Here is a 17,992-nt window from a genome sequence, read left to right on the forward strand (position 1 = left end):
ATTTATTTATGTGATAGTTTTTTAGCGAATTTCCCATATAGGGAATAAGCTATTACCGTAGTACTCATGGTAAGACCTGGACGCGGGACTGATTTTTTTTTTCGTTTTGAGGTCCCTAGAGGCCAAAAACACCATCCGTTCAAATTCATATATATATATATATATATATTTATATATATATATATATATATGTGTCCGTCAGCACGATAACTCAAGCAAAAATGATCCGATTTTGATGAAATTTGGTACAAACGTGTAAACCTACGTTTATTCGAACGAGTTCGCGATCCAGCATGATCGGACCATGGGAACGGGTGTTTACGGGGGGTTTTATGGGGTAAAAATAGGTTTTTCCCATTTTTGACCCAAAAAACTTAAAATTTTGCAATTTATTTCCCAACCATTTTGTAGAGCTTAAAAAAACAAATAATTTAGTATATTGAAGCGTTATTATGCGCCTAACGGTTACGGAGAAAATTCAAAAAAATTGTAAATTTAAAATTCCCATGTTATTCTTATGGAGAATAAGTAAACGGTTGTAGTTTGCTTGTTTATGAACATATTTTGATCAAATTTGGAAAATGTTTTTATTTCTTACTAACTATTAACATTTTACAAAAAAAACAATTTTACCCTCCCTGATGCAGCAAACCTAAGTACTTGTTAAACTAATTCTATTTAAATCGGGAATAAATGTTATATTTTTAAGTAGACATTTCAGTGTAAATCCAATCAGTCAAATGGAAATTCGCTTAGTCTGCAGGTTTGCTGCGGCGGGGGTATTTTTATATTTGCCTAATATAGAATTAAAAATTTTCATTACATTTTTATCAACCGGAAAATTGCATATCAAGGAACAAATTGAACATACAGAACATTGAATTAATTCGCACAAAACACACTAAACCCCAATTGAGAACAGATAAAAGTGCTTATGTTTAGCGTACCAAATGTTTTTTTTTTTTTTATATATATATATTACATACATTATACTGAATATATTACAAACTTTTGAAATATCGTTCCCACTTGTTTAATACCGCCACACAAACACTTTTAATTGTACTCTGTCTGAAAACCACTATAAATACATTGTTTTGATCTAAGTGACCTGGATTGATTATTTAAACCTCTTTAGAATTTTGTTATCATTAAAGGTTAATTTCAGTACATCCAGCACAAACATTATTCTTTAGCATTTATAATAAGCCTAACTTGTTTACGTTAAGCTGTACGAACACTGATTGAAACTGTGACATTTTACACACATGTCCATTCATCTACCCCAACACACAGCCACAGTACGTTCACCTGATCTGATGCGCAGACAATGCTGCAGTAGGTTTTATAGAGGTCGACAGGCGCTTCTTTACGAGATTGCAGTAAACGCTTTCCTCGGTTTATACTTTACAGCCGTCTGGGAGCGGCTTTCTTTCAACGGATTTGTTTTCCGCTATCCCTTTTAACTGGATAGCAAGGAACAAAACTTGGTCTTATTACTGATCGCATAGTAGGTCCTACCACATTTACTAATAACCTAGATGTCGTGCAAAAATTAGTTAAATCATTGTTTCTTTTTTTCCTATGCTGGTGGCATTTTTAATAAGTCAACTTAAAACCATTAAAACTTACAAGGGAATGTGGTCCAAACCCATTAAAGTCATTTGGTCATCATAAATCATCTGGACCATACGAACCAAATAACGATGAACAAATTAACAACATAACATGTCCTGTATCTAAAATATTCATTAGATTTCCTCAAGAATGGAAGACGTTTAGTTTTATTTGCTAGATATGAAAGTGATCAATGTTCGCCCGGGAATTATATATTTTAAAACTATTGTAGCGGATTAAAAACTTCACTGCATTGTTTATTTGTGTTTATGAGTTAAATAATGTTGTTTATTTTTAGAAAAGATACAAATTTCTAATATACACGACGTAATTAGTAGAATGTTTACAGTCTCAGTATCAGTTTAAAATCACTTGAGCGTCTTTACCAATTTAGATTTGCTTCACAATAGGTTCATAGTCAAGGATTAATAGAAATAAAAATTATTTAATGTCCTTAACACAAATGTGTCAACCTTTAATGTCGTTAACACATGTTATCACGTCAAACTAACATAGACAATAAGTACACATAGCCTAAATATGACGAATCTCTGAAGACATGCAATCAGGTACAGTACATGTTAACAGTCAAACAGGAACTTACAGCAAGAAAAGGTACAGAAACGGTTTTGACGCTAAACGGCCAAACCCAGTATTGTTTAGTAGTTGAACAATACTGAGTATTGTTCACAATATTTTTAGTAGTTGAAACCTAGGTACCTACCAAAATGCTGTAGATTCGAATATAACTATTATTTTAGCAATTTAAAGGGATTTTGTAGGACACAATATGTTTAACATCATTACATGTGCATATTTGTTGAACAATCACAAATAAGGAAACCCGTCCTCCCCTTTAACACATAGATACGTTGATATCTGACGAGCACAGCTGTGATTTCACGTTTCATGTTCAGTCCAGCATTTACAGCCGCTCCCCGCTGGTGAGTGGTCAGTATTGGTAGTTGCTGTCCTCGCTGTAGTCGTATGGTTGGTCGACGTGGTTGCTGGCAAAGTCGTGTTCTACACACTCCATGTCGTTGCCACAGCCCAGACCTCCCTGGCACGGACACATGATGTAGAACACTCCTGACAGATCCACGGAGGCGCCGTCCGGGTACTCCAGGGTCACGTTGACGGGTTCGCTCAGGGGTCGACACACCTCCCCAACCTCTCTCCTAGGCTGGCACGTGGGGATGGAATATCGACCCATACCTAGACAGACACACTACAGGTCAGTTAATCTATAAGTTATGTCGTCGATAGTTCAACTTAATGTAACTGAGATCTTGTGAGGTGTGCAGGGTAGTTTCTTTAAATATTATTATTCATTATGCAAATACAATTTTGTTAGTCTTTACCATCATTCTTCTTTGTCTGAGGACTTCATCATTAGATTTACTGTACTTACAGTTTAAGTATTACATTACCACATATATTATTACAAATAGCTACAACGTTTCAGTTTTGAGTGGGTATATCCGTTTTGAGTCCCTCTCAGTACAACAAAAGTGGTTTTCAAAGTGATGTCTGTCTGTGTGTGTGTGTGTGTGTGTGTGTGTGTTTGTATTCACCGAATAGTGGCATCCTTCACAGGCACACGGCCGTACTGTGGCACCTTCAAAAATTGTGGCACCTTTTTCAGGGTGCCACAGCTAATTCGATCATTTTTGAGGTTTTCCAGCATTATTACGTCGTTTAAACATCACATGCCACAATTGAGTATTTTTGAACTCGTTGATGTGAGTTTAAGTAGTGGAGGTACACACCGAATTGTGGAACACGAAACCATACAGGTAGCTAGCGCGTCTCGCGCCGTCCGCCGGAACTATAACTTTCCTAATGCTACGTTGCCAATTCTCGCGCCAGCCTACACTCGAAATAGTGGCACCATGCCACAATTCAGTATATATCAACAGTGTGTGGACAGGATGCCACTTAATGAGCTGTAGAGCTTGAGCAGTGTGTAGAACAGTGCAACAAGCAACTAATAAACTAATAATACTATACTGCCACGTACTATAAAACAATTTAAGTACCATAAATAATATACTTTTGCTCCGAGTGGTGAACAATGTTTTACATTACAAATAACTAGATAACCTGTTGCTCGAAATCGAGCAAAACTTCAACTTGTAATAAAAAAATAAACAACTAAAAACATAAACAGCAAGACCTCAATCAAAGAGTCATTCTAGTCTATGACTGATGCTTTTTGTCTGGTGGTCCTATGTTTTCAGCTTTAAAAATAGCGGCGACATTTATACAGGTTGCATCATTGTAGCGAGGAAAGCCAATTATTTTGTCTCTTATTATGTACATAAGAATCTCCCATAACTCCTCGGAGCTCTCGTCCCTACACATTTCTGCCACAGTTTTAAAAGATGGGGCAAATGGGTTGGCAATGTGACCCTATTTCCCACATATTTTATCATTGAATCTTTCCTTTCAAGTGTCATGGATCTTGAAATTGTAGATCCCCTAGGTATGATCCTCTCATCTAAATGAGCTTCAGAGCTGACCATGGCAAAGGCGGAATTGAATTGACAAATTTTATCCTAATAATTTCTAGATCCAAGCCTCACAGCCCTGATTTCAGATTGGGAGTTTCCAATAAGCTCCTGAAAGTATGGTGAATTCCGCAAATGAGGTAAACGGTTCTCTCATTTATGGCAACAAAGAGTAACAATTGAACTGCATCGGCCAGACTCTCTTTTTTTTTGCTTAAAATGTAAGCCACCACAATGTAAACATTTAAAGTTCAATTGTCAATGTTAGACGTATCCCACACGATGGTTGAAACTCTGTAATCTTCAAATGATACATTGGGAGATTGATGCAAGCGGCCACGTTCGCGTTTCCTCCAGCCACTCACAGTCTTCGTCTTACTGGTAGCATATTATTTTAAATTTAGATGAATTACGAAAGTTAACAAAACAACAGAAAACACTACAACGGAATTGTTATACACATTGTAAATTACATGATATTGTGATGTAACTGCACTGGAAATAATCACTTTCAAACATTCATTTCGTCACACCAAACTGTAACCAAAACAACACGATAATTCAGTAAAATATTATGTAAGGTAAATACATTCACCTATTTACAAACACTTTGTTGTCAAGTCTTGATAGGAAACTCTTTATTTAAGAAACAGATATAGTTAACAGATGTTTAGATAAAAATCTAGAATTCCGGCTTTGCCCTGGAATAAATAAGTCCTGGAGTCTATGGTCAAACTTAAAAACTAAAAAGAATTAAATATTTATTCTTAAACACTTTGTTGTCTAGTCTCTTCATTATGAACCAGACTTAGTTAACAGATTGAAACAAAATATAAATTCCAGCTTTGCTCTGGAAGTTTTAAGTCCTGCAGTCTGTGGTTAACCTTAAAAACTATTTCAAACTACGTCCATATGTTATTTGTAAACAAAGGGAAATGAGTTTAATAAAATGTCAACAGATGGTGCCACCTTCCAAACTTTAGCCTTTAACTGTACTTAAGCGATGCTCTTTCTCAATATTCTGAGACGTATTTGCACATCTACATGAAAATACCTTTAATTTGATACCTCAAACGTTAAAGTCCATCAAGCAGTTATCGAGCTATGACTGTGAAAAGAAAACTGCTTGCGTATTAATATATAGATTTGTGTAGTAAATAATAATTTAAATTGATTTACCTAACCCGCCATGTTAAACTTCCCTATCCCAAGCGTGATGTATAGGCCTACAACTTCCTTACTTCTCGAGTGATGTAAAGTATCAAAAACTCACTCGGTGATGTAAAGAAACCCATTTAAATAACATTGAGTGCTTAACTTAAAAAATATAACTCTATGGAGCCAACGATGTTCAACGCTAGAAATCAGCTGTGCGTTTGAATGTTATTATTATGCTTTAAAGTATTTTCCTACCTAACCTAGCTTTTGTTAGTAAAAGAACGTTACTGATAGAAGATGAGTGAAATGGATAATGAAAAATATTGTACGTAAACCCATGTTTATTGTCGGGTCAGGTAAAATCTTGTACGTTACACGTTACGCAAGAGCGTGCTGTTTACATCACTTAGGTGAATTATGCAACTCGCTTCCGCTCGTTGCACAACATTCACCTGCGTGAAGTAAAAACGCTCTTACTACACTTGTAATGTAAATAGCTATTACGCAACCATTAAAAAATTGATTTTTGTTTACAAACATAAATTGGTAACGTAGTTATTTTGTATCAATTGAATTTGTACACTGAAACGATAACAATGTTTGAGGTTAGAACGCTATATAAGTTGTCCTAGACTGCTTTTTTTATCTTACAAACTATTTCGTGCTGATACACCTATTTTTTTTAACATTTTAGTCATGTTGACAAAATATTTTGCAATTACATTTCTGAATCAGTCAGTAAAGGTAGATTTCGATGCATCATTGCTGAAAGTTATGTTTTGCTTCTCACTCTCAGAGTATTCCAAAGACATCTAATGTTTCAATCCATGGTCAAATGTTATATGAGGTAAACATATAACCGAATCAATTAAAGTACTTAAATTTAAATACATATTATTATCAACACGCATAATCTAGTTCAGATTATAATATCATCTCACAATCATATTTGTAAAACCTACTGTGGTGTTTTAACCAGTCCCCACTAACAAAAGCATAAAATGAAAGGTCCTAAAGAGGTTAACATTGAGTCATAACAAAAGTAGTTTAAAAGTTGTAACCGTGATACTGTAAATAATTTGATATTGTTAGATATTATACGATCGTTTTACAATGTTGTCAATCTATCTGTTACTTTCATACAAATGTATTTTTATTATTCAATGTTTTGTTTTGTAGAACCTTTAGTATTCTCAACTTTATTAATTACTAGAAGAATACCCGACCTTCGTACGGGGTTGGCATATAAGTAGAACATGATCATTGCAGTGATGGGAGAGGAAACGGTCTAAGAAAATATGGTCTTTTAATTTACACGGTATCCTATAGTGTGGCACACATATACCTATAGTAAAAGAATGTGTTTAATGGTATGCACTGTAAACGAAAACCTATCACAATAGTTCCAGACATGTTAATAGGGCAATTTTCTAACATATTTTAGTGAAATTATAATCAGGCAAACGGGAATTGGCTCAGTCTATAGGTTTGCTGGGGCAGGGGGATTATATTACTGTTTACAAACAAATAAATCAAAAGAATATACCCCATAACTCAGGATAAGGGCCTAGGTTGATAGGGCAATATAGAATGTTGATTATTTCCTATATCCATTGAATGATTTATTTTAAAATGAATTATTATAAAAATAAATAAATAATATTACAACATTTCACAAATATTATAACAGACTCAGTATAGTTAGATCATAAACAAATGAAGTACTGTAACTGAAACAATCCTATAATAATGAAATTACATTAACATATTGTTTGACAGCTCCTTTAGGTAATGTTAAATAAATTCAGGCTAGTGACATCATTATTTTAAATTTATAATCCTTACCCTCTCTGTTCTAATATTCGTGCAGTATTTAATGAGGTTTGAACCAGCTGTGTTGAATTGAGAAATCAAAATCAATTTGACAGTTAGTTCTGCTTGTTTACATTTTTAAACTTACTAGGTTTGTACTATATTTAATATATATTTGTGCTACTAGGGTAGGAGCTGTAGCTTCATTTGTGTGCAATTTGAGCATAGTCGGATCAGTATTTTTTGAGATTAGCTCATACAAACACACACACAGACACCCCCTCTTCTTTATAATAGTATAGAATAGAATATAGAATAGAATAGATAGATAGATAAACCTATTTCAACGTACAATATCAGTTTTAGGAAATTCCTAGTAAGGTTGTTAGAAGTATATTGGCATCCGTGAAGTTTGTGTAATGTTTTTTAAAATCACTGTGGGATATATTTAACTTCACTTATTATTTATTTAATATGTTTCTACTTCTTGAAATTCTCAGTTAACTGGGAGGCGGAGCAAACAGTTCGTTCTAAAATGAACTTGAAAATTTTAAACAATCTTTTTCTGTTGGTTTACTTAAAGTATATAATGTTCTACTATGAATGCAAATCTTTAATATAGTCTAAATTTCCAGTCCCACCCTCAAAAACTATGATATTTAACAGTTGAATCTTTATAACGTATAAACACATTATTTTTAATCGGTCATCAAACTGATTCTTGAATTAGTAGTTGCAAGAGTACGCAAAACTGCAGAGAGTCCTTGAAAATGCTTGTGCAATGATATAGTTTTAAATCATAAAAGAAACCCTTCAAAAAATTGTATTAACAGGACCAGAGGACCAATATGCACATGGTATTTCATTTGTATAAGGCAAAAAGTTCAAATCATATTAACTTATGATTGCCAATAGATTTTGGGTTTCCTTAAAACAGTTATATAAAACTGTCTGCAAATGTCAATAAAACTGATTTTATAAGAAATTGTAGATTCTTCTGTTGCTCTGTAGGCGACCATTTTGGTCACACAAGGAAGTCCAAACTTATATCTTAGTTTGAACAACGTCATCTTGATTTTACATTGCTCAAGATACATAATCGACACATAAGCTTTAAAAAAAAATAAGTAAAGAAAGTAACTAGTGATGGACCGCGCAGACATAGGAACAGTCTAGACTTGCCTCTTACTGACGTTTTCCAAACGAATATAGAAGTTAGATCTACATTCTTCATTTTAGGCTTGAAATAAATTTGTTTGTGGGTAAGAGCGAATGAGTAAGCATAAACAACAACCCTTCTCCCCGACACGCTACCATACCACAGCATCTTACTAGCAGAGCTCAAGGTCATTGACGTAATTGTAATGAACTAAATTTAGACTTCCACCCCCCAATGTCACCAATGGGCCCTAAAGGTTGGTATGTAACAATTCATGACGGTTGAACAATGGCCTTTAAAATACGCTTTTAATTTGTTTCCTAGCGTTTACCGTATCTTAGAAAAAGTTAGTTAACAATAATTACAAAAACTTGTTGGGCGAAAGAAAAATTCTAAAAAGCTACAAATTAATTTATAATAAATGTATCTATATCGTATTAAAGTGTGTTAAAGGTTTAGCGTTTGGTTTACAATGTAAAAATTTTCAAAGTCACAAGATGGTTTCTGAAACTCTTTATACAACTCTCCTTTATAAAATTTAAAAAAAATATTATCCAAGAAATTGAGCTCTTTAGCCACAAAATCCACCGTTTTTTTACTTACCTGACGAAGAAATAAAAACAGTAGCAGCCGACGAACTTTGTTATGTCATATTTAAAAACTCATTTAAAAGTACCGACTTTATTTCAAGATTTAAAATAGAAAATATAAACTTTTGAGCTTTTAATTAGAACCAATAGTGTCCTAGACTAATTGACATCTTTCACACGAAGTGTCAACGATTTACCTTTAGTCTAAATGTCAAGTTATTTTGAAGCTGGACATTGAGTTTTGGTGCCGTTTTCATTGGCATCTACCACTTCTAACCTGCACTAAGATGGCGGACCTGACTTCAACTGCTTGTATGTTAGTTATATAGATGTGCTCCATCTATTGGTCTTATGTGATCGTTGATTTAAACTAACGGAATTCTGATGAAAATTTGATCATGAATTATTAGCAGTTTTGCAGGATGATTAACAATAGTTTTTTTTTAATTTAAATTGCTTGTTAGTTGGCAACAAATCTTAGAGATGTGTATACATTTTTTAGGACAAAATTGAATTAGCAGGTGCCATGGTAAAGAAGCGTACTAGAAAAAGTTACTGTCGCCTCATCCAATTTTTACAGCAGTCAGCTGTTGACATGCTAGGCGAGCAACCGCGACAGTGAGGACGGGGAACAGCTGATTTCATGTTCCTAGTTGGCAAATTGTCTGCTAGCTACTAACGTACACATGCATAAGCCATCAGCGGTAGCACCAGTAGCCTCAATGAATAAATAAACACTTGTGTTAAGGTTTAAATACAGTAGTCAATGTTATTACTGAATTTGATACTATACATATTGTTACTAATATATGAAATGGAGAAAAACGTTACCTTAAAAATACAAAATTTCCCAATTTATATCCAGACCTTTTTAAATAGCTTAGAAAACAAATAATTTAGTATATCAAAGTGTTTTTGTACGGTTATTGGTAACAGGACAAATTCAAAAATTGTAAATTTAAAATTCCCTTGTTATTCATATAAAGAATATTGTAAAATGTTGTAGTTTGCTTGTTTATGGATATATTTTGATCAAACTTGGCAAATTTATTCAAACAATTACAAAACTATTTGGATCATGAACGCTACTCTAGTTTTCCCAAGGTAGGACACGTGAATTGGAATTTTTGCGTTACAGGCACAATGACAGTAAGAATCAAACAAACGTACAGATATATACACAAGACTCGTTTCGGCTATCTTATTATATACAACGTAGAAATAACCAAACACTTCATGAGTCTACGCAATGTACAGACAAAACAGTAAAGACTTTATGATCTTATAACTAACTATCTGCCCATGCTTCGCAACGGGGTGAGAATCTTTGGGTCTCTAATTCCACCGTAAAAAAATAGTATATTTCGTACCTAGGGCCTAAAGTGAGGTTTTGCCGACTCGATATCGGGTTTTAAGTTCGGGACGAAGTCGAGAACGTAAAACGATCGAGAGCTGCAAACCCATTTTGGCTCGTGGTACGAGCGTTTTTTTTTTTACCCAAGTATGTTTTGCAATATAACGTCCCTCTTATTTATGTGAAATATTTTGAGGAATCAGCAAAATCAAAAATAACAATAAATAGTTGTCTAGGCAGCTGTGACAAAAAACAAGTCTATTGCAATGCCATGGATACAGCTTGTGCATTTAATATACATTAATGTTTTAAGTAAATAGGCGAACAAGTGATTTTGCGGCCCTAGGGATGTAAACCCCTGCTCGGTCCCCATATGACGATGACAGCTGGCATGGCCAGCAAAACGTAACTTTCAGCCACCAATATAAACCAGCTAAATGTATGTAAAACAGCTAAAAACATCATAGTGAGGTGAAAAATTCGTTACGCATAGGCCTACTTTTACATTACCATGAATTATTTATATGCATACAGAAAAAACGGAGTCATACTTATTGCGTATTTTAATGTAAACTAGTGGCTTGTAGGGACATAGTCCCTAAAAAGCTACGGAAAAGGAATTATTGTTGGAATATTTAAACAAACTCAGAATCAAATTATCTATGTGTCAGGATAGGCCTAGATATCCCACTACAACATATCTTTTGTGCAAAAAAAAACAAAACAGTTAGTTGTTTGTCTTTGTTTGCTTTTGTTGATAACGTTATGTTCAATAAAGAATTTGAATGATTCCTGAGTTTAACTGCTAAAGGCATCAAACATGTTTATGAATAAATATTGGTTTATTAAGGTAGCTTTGGTTTTTTGGTTAATGCTGATAACAAGGCTTCCCCGATTGAAATACAGTATTGGAAATTGTCTTCGTCAAATAAGAAAAGGCAAAAAATGGTGTGTTGAGATACCCTACCCAGTTATTATTTCTAAGTCTATGCTCATTTTGTAAAGGTTTAACAAAATTATTCTTAAGTAAAAGCATCCCATTGACAGAACTTGGACCTAAATTTGTTTGTGATCAACATTAAAAACCCACTATTAGCCTAGTGTAAGTATGTGGTGTTAATCCTCCTAAAGGTGCGATTGATTTACATATTCTACCAAAAAAGGGCCTAGTCAACGTCGAATTACCAACTATTTTGCGGCTAGTTAGGGTTCCATTACCCAGTTAGAAACTAATCACGACATAAATATTTTTGGTCCGTTTAAATACCTGTACGAACCTACTTCATCTCTATTCCCAAATTGTTTTCTAAGAGTAACCGTTGAGGTTATTCCACTTCATACAAAATATTGATTAAACACTACAATCTCAAATATAAATGTTAGTAAATTAAAAAAAAATTGGAATAAATCTTTTACATATGTTTTGAAATAAAAACAAAGAAGATCTTCTTTTAATCTTGAATTGTTTCTTAAATCTTGAAAACAATTTATTTCAGCTTTGACATAACTAAAAAGTCTTGATTATTAAAGGTAACGTTATCCCTTTATATAGTTGGTTTTATATAGTATACATTACATTGCAGAATTGACTGGCAAATGAGTAATCCAAATGCAAGCTTACTTGCTAATGATAAAATCACGATCAGCTGGATTGAAGTAAACAAAAATCAGCAGTAAATGCCTTCTAATGCTATTCTTATGGAGAACATTGTACGATATATCTAATTTTGTGTTAAGATTTTGGGAATTTCACTATTTTTCCCGCCGTCACGGGATAAAGACCTTTAATTTGAGCCCTCTCACGTCGTTCTACGACTTCCCAGTCGCCCACAATTTTGACGCAAAGAATCGGCTTACGTAATTAATATATAGATTCCCATGAAACTGATAATTTACCCAGCACATTGAGGCCTTTATTCCAAGTATCTCAGTTCGTAAACCATACATACAATGTGACGATAAAATATCAACAAAATAGCATGTAGTTATATGTAATCCTCACGACATTATTTGGTCCATTGACTTTAAATCCAATAATTGTAAAAATTATTGGAGCTTTGAAAAAAACTTCATATAAAATCCTTACACTAATAAAAGACGACGTCATGAGCGCGGGAAATGAGCTACAGCGGCTAGGGCATAGCCACATGAATACAGAACGGAATGAAGGAACTAGAACGGAGAACTGGCAACAGCGCACGCGAGAAGTAGGGGGGGCGCACACGCCGCTCAAGCACTACAACGCATTAGTGGCATCCTGTCCACACACTGTTGATATATACCGATTTGTGGCATGGTGCCACAATTTAAAAACTGGAATGTTAGATGTTAAAATGGAGTGTTCATTAAAAATATCGATGCAGACATGTTTCTACCAACTTCCTTCATCCACTGGTGGCCGCAGGTTGAAAGATGCCACAATTAGGTGTTTGCGAGTATTCGGTAAAACCCCGTATGTGTGTGTGTGGATGTGTACAGAGCTATAGACTACACCCTTTTGTCCGATTTTGATGAAATTTGGTATGTAGGTACCAAAAAAGATCCTATGTAGGTGCTGGTGAGCCTAGGTATCTCCGAGCGATTTTTTTAATTTTTTTGAAACTTTTATTATTAATAGTTATAATTATTAATAGTTAATTATTAATAGTTAGTTTTATTAATAGTTAATTTTTTAACTATTAATGGTGATTTTTCTATAAAAACAATAAAATAGCGGAAAAATAATTTTTTTATAAATATTTTGTATGTTATAGTTCTATAAATTCTGAACAAAATGGTACAAATCCTATTTCCGTAAGGATTACGGTTTTAAAGCTTTTGTAACTTATGTTATTTCCTCATAAAAAAAACTCCATAAAATAACAACAAATCTGATTTTAGGAAAAAGGCCATTTCCGATTAAAACTAATGTGTTATGGTTCTTATAACTCAATAAACAAAATAGTGCAACCCCCCCCCTCGTTACTGAAACAATTACGGTTCAAAGGTTATTGCAACTTTTGTGATATCCCCTATAAAATATCAAAGTTACTCCCACCACTACCTATGTTAAAGAGTGTTGACAAGCTAATGGAGGAAAGTATATGTGTCAGATTTTTTATACCGTTTGTAATAATATATGTGGTAATGTATTTTAATACAACATTATAAAGTCAGTCGCCTTCAGTTTCTAAATCCAATGAAAATAGCATGTATAAAGTAAGATTGCCTCTTAATTGATTCCTAAATGAATTCACAGACGTGGTGTAGACTAAGGTTGTAATTAGCGCGTTCGCTGCACTCAGCAAAGACTTTTATTCGGTCAGTTTAAGTCCAAAACTTTCTGTAATTGTCATACTCGAATACTAAACGCCACTCTTAGGTGAATTCATTTCTTTTTAGTACAGCCCAAAATCGTAGATTTAGACTAAAACAAAATCCATCAAGTCAATTAGTTAAACAAGAATATGTATAACAAACAAATAACAAAAGCAGGTTTTTTTCTGGGATTTTGTGTTCCCTAGCATGCACATTAAGGATATTGATATATATTCAATCTAGTGTCAATTAATAATATTCTATTTTCCTATATTTTAATACCAGCTGACTGGTTAATTATTTATTGTTTTCTGTTGTGAGTCAGTTGTACAATTTAATGTTTTTGTTTTCAGTGTTTGTACATTTTACAATGTTCAAATATATTTCTCAAATGTTTAAAGTTTATTTTATTTAGACACAATATTGGCGACGAGGATGAGTGAAATACTTAAGCTTAAAAAGGTATTAACTGCAGTTAAAATTCAAATTAGGAAAGCTTACAATGCAATTGTACAAAATAAAACAGTTAGAGAAGACATTAGTAGTGATGAAGTCACAGTGCGGTTGTCTTCATTACGGACATATTGGAACAGATTCGAAAATGCTCAATCTGAACTCGAATCATTAGTTGATGAAGAAGATATTGAGCAATTAGCAACTAGCAGAAGTGAAATTGAAGAGCTGTACATTACAACCGAAGTGGTGTTAAGAAACAAACTGCAATCCCCAACCACAGTTACGAATCAGTCTTCAGTAGGTCTAGACCCTTCTGTTACATCAAATATTGCTTTTGCTCCGTTCGATGAAGGAGAATCATTTACAAACTTCGTTAAAAGATTTGAAAACTTTATTTCCTTGAAGGAAATTTCTGATGATAAAACCAAACTTTGCACATTACTTGCAGTTCTTCCACCAAAACTACATGAACAGCTTCAAGACCTTGTTTCTCCAGATGATCCATACAAGATGAATTACAAAAATGTCGTAACAGTGTTGAAGGATTATTTGGAACCGTTACCTAGTGTTATATCTCTTCAACACAAATTTTTGTGCCATGTTCAGCAAGACGAATCAACGATGGATTTTTCAATGGAACTGAAGAGACTAGCAAAGGATTGTCGTTTTCAATGTGAATGTGGGAAATCGGTATCAGACATGTTACTAAGAATGCAGTTTGTTAGAGGACTTAAAGATAATGATGTAAGAGGGCAGTTACTACAGAAAGAAACATAATCCAGTAAATTTGTATTTAAATTTACTCATAGCGAGAAAGTTTTGGGGTAGTTTTGATTTTTTCCAGTTCTTATGTATTTTGGGATGCTGAATCCGAATCTGAGGTTTGCCAACAAAAATTCTTGACGCAACATTGACAAAAATGAGAAAAATATGGAAAAAATGATATTTTTTGTAATATTTGGCTTATAACTCAGAAACTATCAACTTTTCGTAAATAGTCTATATTATAAAAATTAAAGTACACAAAATTTGCTACAAAATGTACCCCTAATGCGGTAATCTCCGATGAACCGTTTAGGCTCCAGAGCTATTTGAAAATTGGAACATTTTGTGTTAGTTTTTAAATTTCTCAAATTATTCTGTCAATAACATATATTCATTGTACATGCCCAGGCAAAGGTCTTATATAAATCCAAAGTGTTAAAATTGATTAATTTGGTGTTACTGAACCGCTGATATTTTATTAGGTGTACAGAAAAGTTACACGAACTGATGCCGTTTAAATTATCCTCGCTCAGAGAGTTGTAATGAGGCAGGTTCTGCAAACGGTTCTCTGCATCATTTGTGAGCGTTCTAGCTTGTTCATCTGGACAATAAAAAAGGTTAAAAGTAACAAAAATTGTTCTACACATAATAATAAGTAATATCAAAATTAAAATAACAGCAATCTGTTAATCATGTAATATACGTATGCACCTGATGACGTGTTATTAAAATATACGGAAATATTCAAATGCTATGTAGGCATATACTGTTGCTAAGCATTTACAGTTAGAGTTTACATTTACACTACATTCTGGATGAATGAATGGAGGTGAAAAAAATTAGTATCGGAATATTAAAAAAAGGTTAAAAGTAAAAAAAAAAATTGATCTACACATAATCTTACTAATATTATAAATGTGAAAGTTTGTGTGTTTGTTTGTTTGTTTGAAGTTCAATCACGCATAAACCACTGGACGGATTGGGCTGAAATTTGGCATGATGATAGCTGTCATTCCCGATTAACATATAGGCATATTCTTATCTCAAAAATCCTTTCGGGCTCCGCCCCAGTGGCTCTGTAGTTCCCCATGTTAACCTTATGAGTATTCATATTTAAAGAGAATTAAAGGTACAGTGCAACATTATTCTACACAACATTACACAGTCAGCTGTTTCAACTAAAAAAAGTTGGTTCTATGATATGCAAAAGCATTAAAAAGTTATAAGATTTGCCAACAGGGTGCAGCACTATATTTTTTGCATTTATGAAAACAGCCAATTTGAACTAAGCAGCAACAAAAAACTATGATACACAATGCGAAGTAACTGTCAAAGTAGGATTGTTTTCAGTTATGATGTTTGAATTTCATGAATAATTTGTGATATTTTGCGAATCTTTGATAATTTATTTTTTTTTTCAATTGTTTAGGTGAAGTAGTAGAACCATTATGGCTATGGTAGATGTGTAATACTACAGAATATTGTAAATTTAAAGAAGCAAATTTTATCAAACTGTGTCCTCCCTCATTGCAAACGCAAAGCTTGAGTATAACTGCAATAAGCATTTTATACTATATGCCAACCCCGTACGAAGGACGGGTACTCTGCTAGTAATAAGTAATATCAAAATTGATGCATGGCTTGGTAGAGTGATTGGCACTGTTACCATAGGCCGATACTAATTTTTTTCACCCCCATTCATTCATCCCGAATGTAAATGTAAACTCTAACTGTAAATGCTTAGCAACAGTATATGCCTACATAGCATTTTATTATTTCCGTATATTTTAATAACACGTCATCAGGTGCATACGTATATTACATGATTAACAGATTGCTGTTATTTTAATTTTGATATTACTTATTATTATCTGTAGAACAATTTTTGTTACTTTTAACCTTTTTTATTGTCCAGATGAACAAGCTAGAACGCTCACAAATGATGCATCGACACGTTTGCAGAACCTGCCTCATTACAACCCTCTAAGCGAGGATAATTTAAACGGCAACAGTTCGTGTAACTTTTCTGTACACCTAATAAAATATCAGCGGTTCAGTAACACAAAATTAATCAATTTTAATACTTTGGATTTATATAAGACCTTTGCCTGGGCATATACAAGGAATGTATGTCATTGACAGAATAATTTGAGAAATTTAAAAACTAACACAAAATGTTCCAATTTTCAAATAGCTCTGGAGCTTAAACGGTTTATCGGAGATTACCACATTAGGGGTACATTTTGTAGCAAATTTTGTGTACTTTAATTTTTATAATATAGACTATTTACGAAAAGTTGATAGTTTCTGAGTTATAAGCCAAATATTACAAAAAATATCATTTTTTCCATATTTTTCTCATTTTTGTCAATGTTGCGTCAAGAATTTTTGTTGGCAAACCTCAGATTCGGATTCAGCACCCCAAAATACATAAGAACTGGAAAAAATCAAAACTACCCCAAAACTTTCCTGGTAAAAACACTAATTAACTGAATTAACAAGTACTTTCAAAGAATCAGTGCAAGCTGCAATTTCCTTCGAATCCTCAAGACTTGAGAGCAGCATTATATCAAATCCTAAAACAGCTTCTGTTCTTAAGCTAACAGGAGTTACTGAAAGAAAGATGCCGGAACAACAACAATATGGAAGCAAAGGCCCAACCAAGAAGACCGAAAGATATCATACAGTTCGCTCTACATTTGACCAACTACGTGGACGGTGCTATCGATGCGGGGATAAATTCCATAAAGCTGACAGTTGCAGGTATAAGGATGAATTCTGCAATTCTTGTAATAAGGTTGGTCACTTAGCCAGGGTCTGCATGGCAAAGAACAGAGCTAGGCATATCAACCAGATCGAGGACAATGCACGGCTTTTCAAAACTATTTGAAAGAAAATGGAATTTGTCACAGAACATGCGCACCATTTCACCCTTCTAGCAATGGACAAGCAGAAAGATTCGTACAAACCGTGAAGAAGGGGCTAAATTCAATGGTGGGGGAGAGAGGTGACATACAAACAAAGATCTATGCATTAGTAACACAGCTGAGGAAGGCACCAAGCTCTACAACTGGAATGTCTGCATACCAGACACACTGACCAGATCCTCCCTCAGAATTAAGAGGGGAGAGTTGATATATTCAATCTAGTGTCAATTAATAATATTCTATTTTCCTATATTTTAATACCAGCTGACTGGTTAATTATTTATTGTTTTCTGTTGTGAGTCAGTTGTACAATTTAATGTTTTTGTTTTCAGTGTTTGTACATTTTA

The 17,992-nt window shown here is 33.8% G+C and overlaps 2 protein-coding genes across 3 annotated transcripts in view; one reads left to right on the forward strand and one right to left on the reverse strand.

Moving 5' to 3' along the window:
- Positions 1-1,508: 1,508 nt before the first annotated feature.
- LOC128983305 (astakine-like) overlaps positions 1,509-17,992 on the reverse strand; it is a 36,943-nt gene continuing 20,459 nt past the window's right edge. Inside the window, exons 3-4 of one of the 2 annotated variants that reach the window (XR_008489839.1) lie at positions 2,107-2,832; positions 1,509-2,070 (exon numbers count right to left, since the gene is read on the reverse strand). Coding sequence is in view for 1 of the 2 variants with exons in the window: in XM_054402588.1 (XP_054258563.1) it covers positions 2,570-2,832 (263 nt within the window). In the remaining variant the exon portion in view is untranslated. Of the gene's footprint in view, positions 2,833-17,992 lie in introns of both variants that reach the window. The other variant, XM_054402588.1, reaches the window with a different exon arrangement.
- The window catches only part of LOC128983112 (cardiolipin synthase (CMP-forming)-like), a 71,122-nt gene continuing 55,872 nt past the window's right edge, over positions 2,743-17,992 (forward strand). Inside the window, exon 1 of the mRNA XM_054402389.1 lies at positions 2,743-2,851. The gene's annotated coding sequence lies outside the window, so the exon portion shown is untranslated. The remainder of the gene's footprint in view (positions 2,852-17,992) is intronic.

Source organism: Macrosteles quadrilineatus, unplaced genomic scaffold (genome assembly GCF_028750875.1).
Source record: "Macrosteles quadrilineatus isolate MER2022 unplaced genomic scaffold, UCM_ALF_1.0 Scaffold_1__1_contigs__length_201487025, whole genome shotgun sequence".
In the NCBI taxonomy this organism is placed as follows: domain Eukaryota; kingdom Metazoa; phylum Arthropoda; class Insecta; order Hemiptera; family Cicadellidae; genus Macrosteles; species Macrosteles quadrilineatus.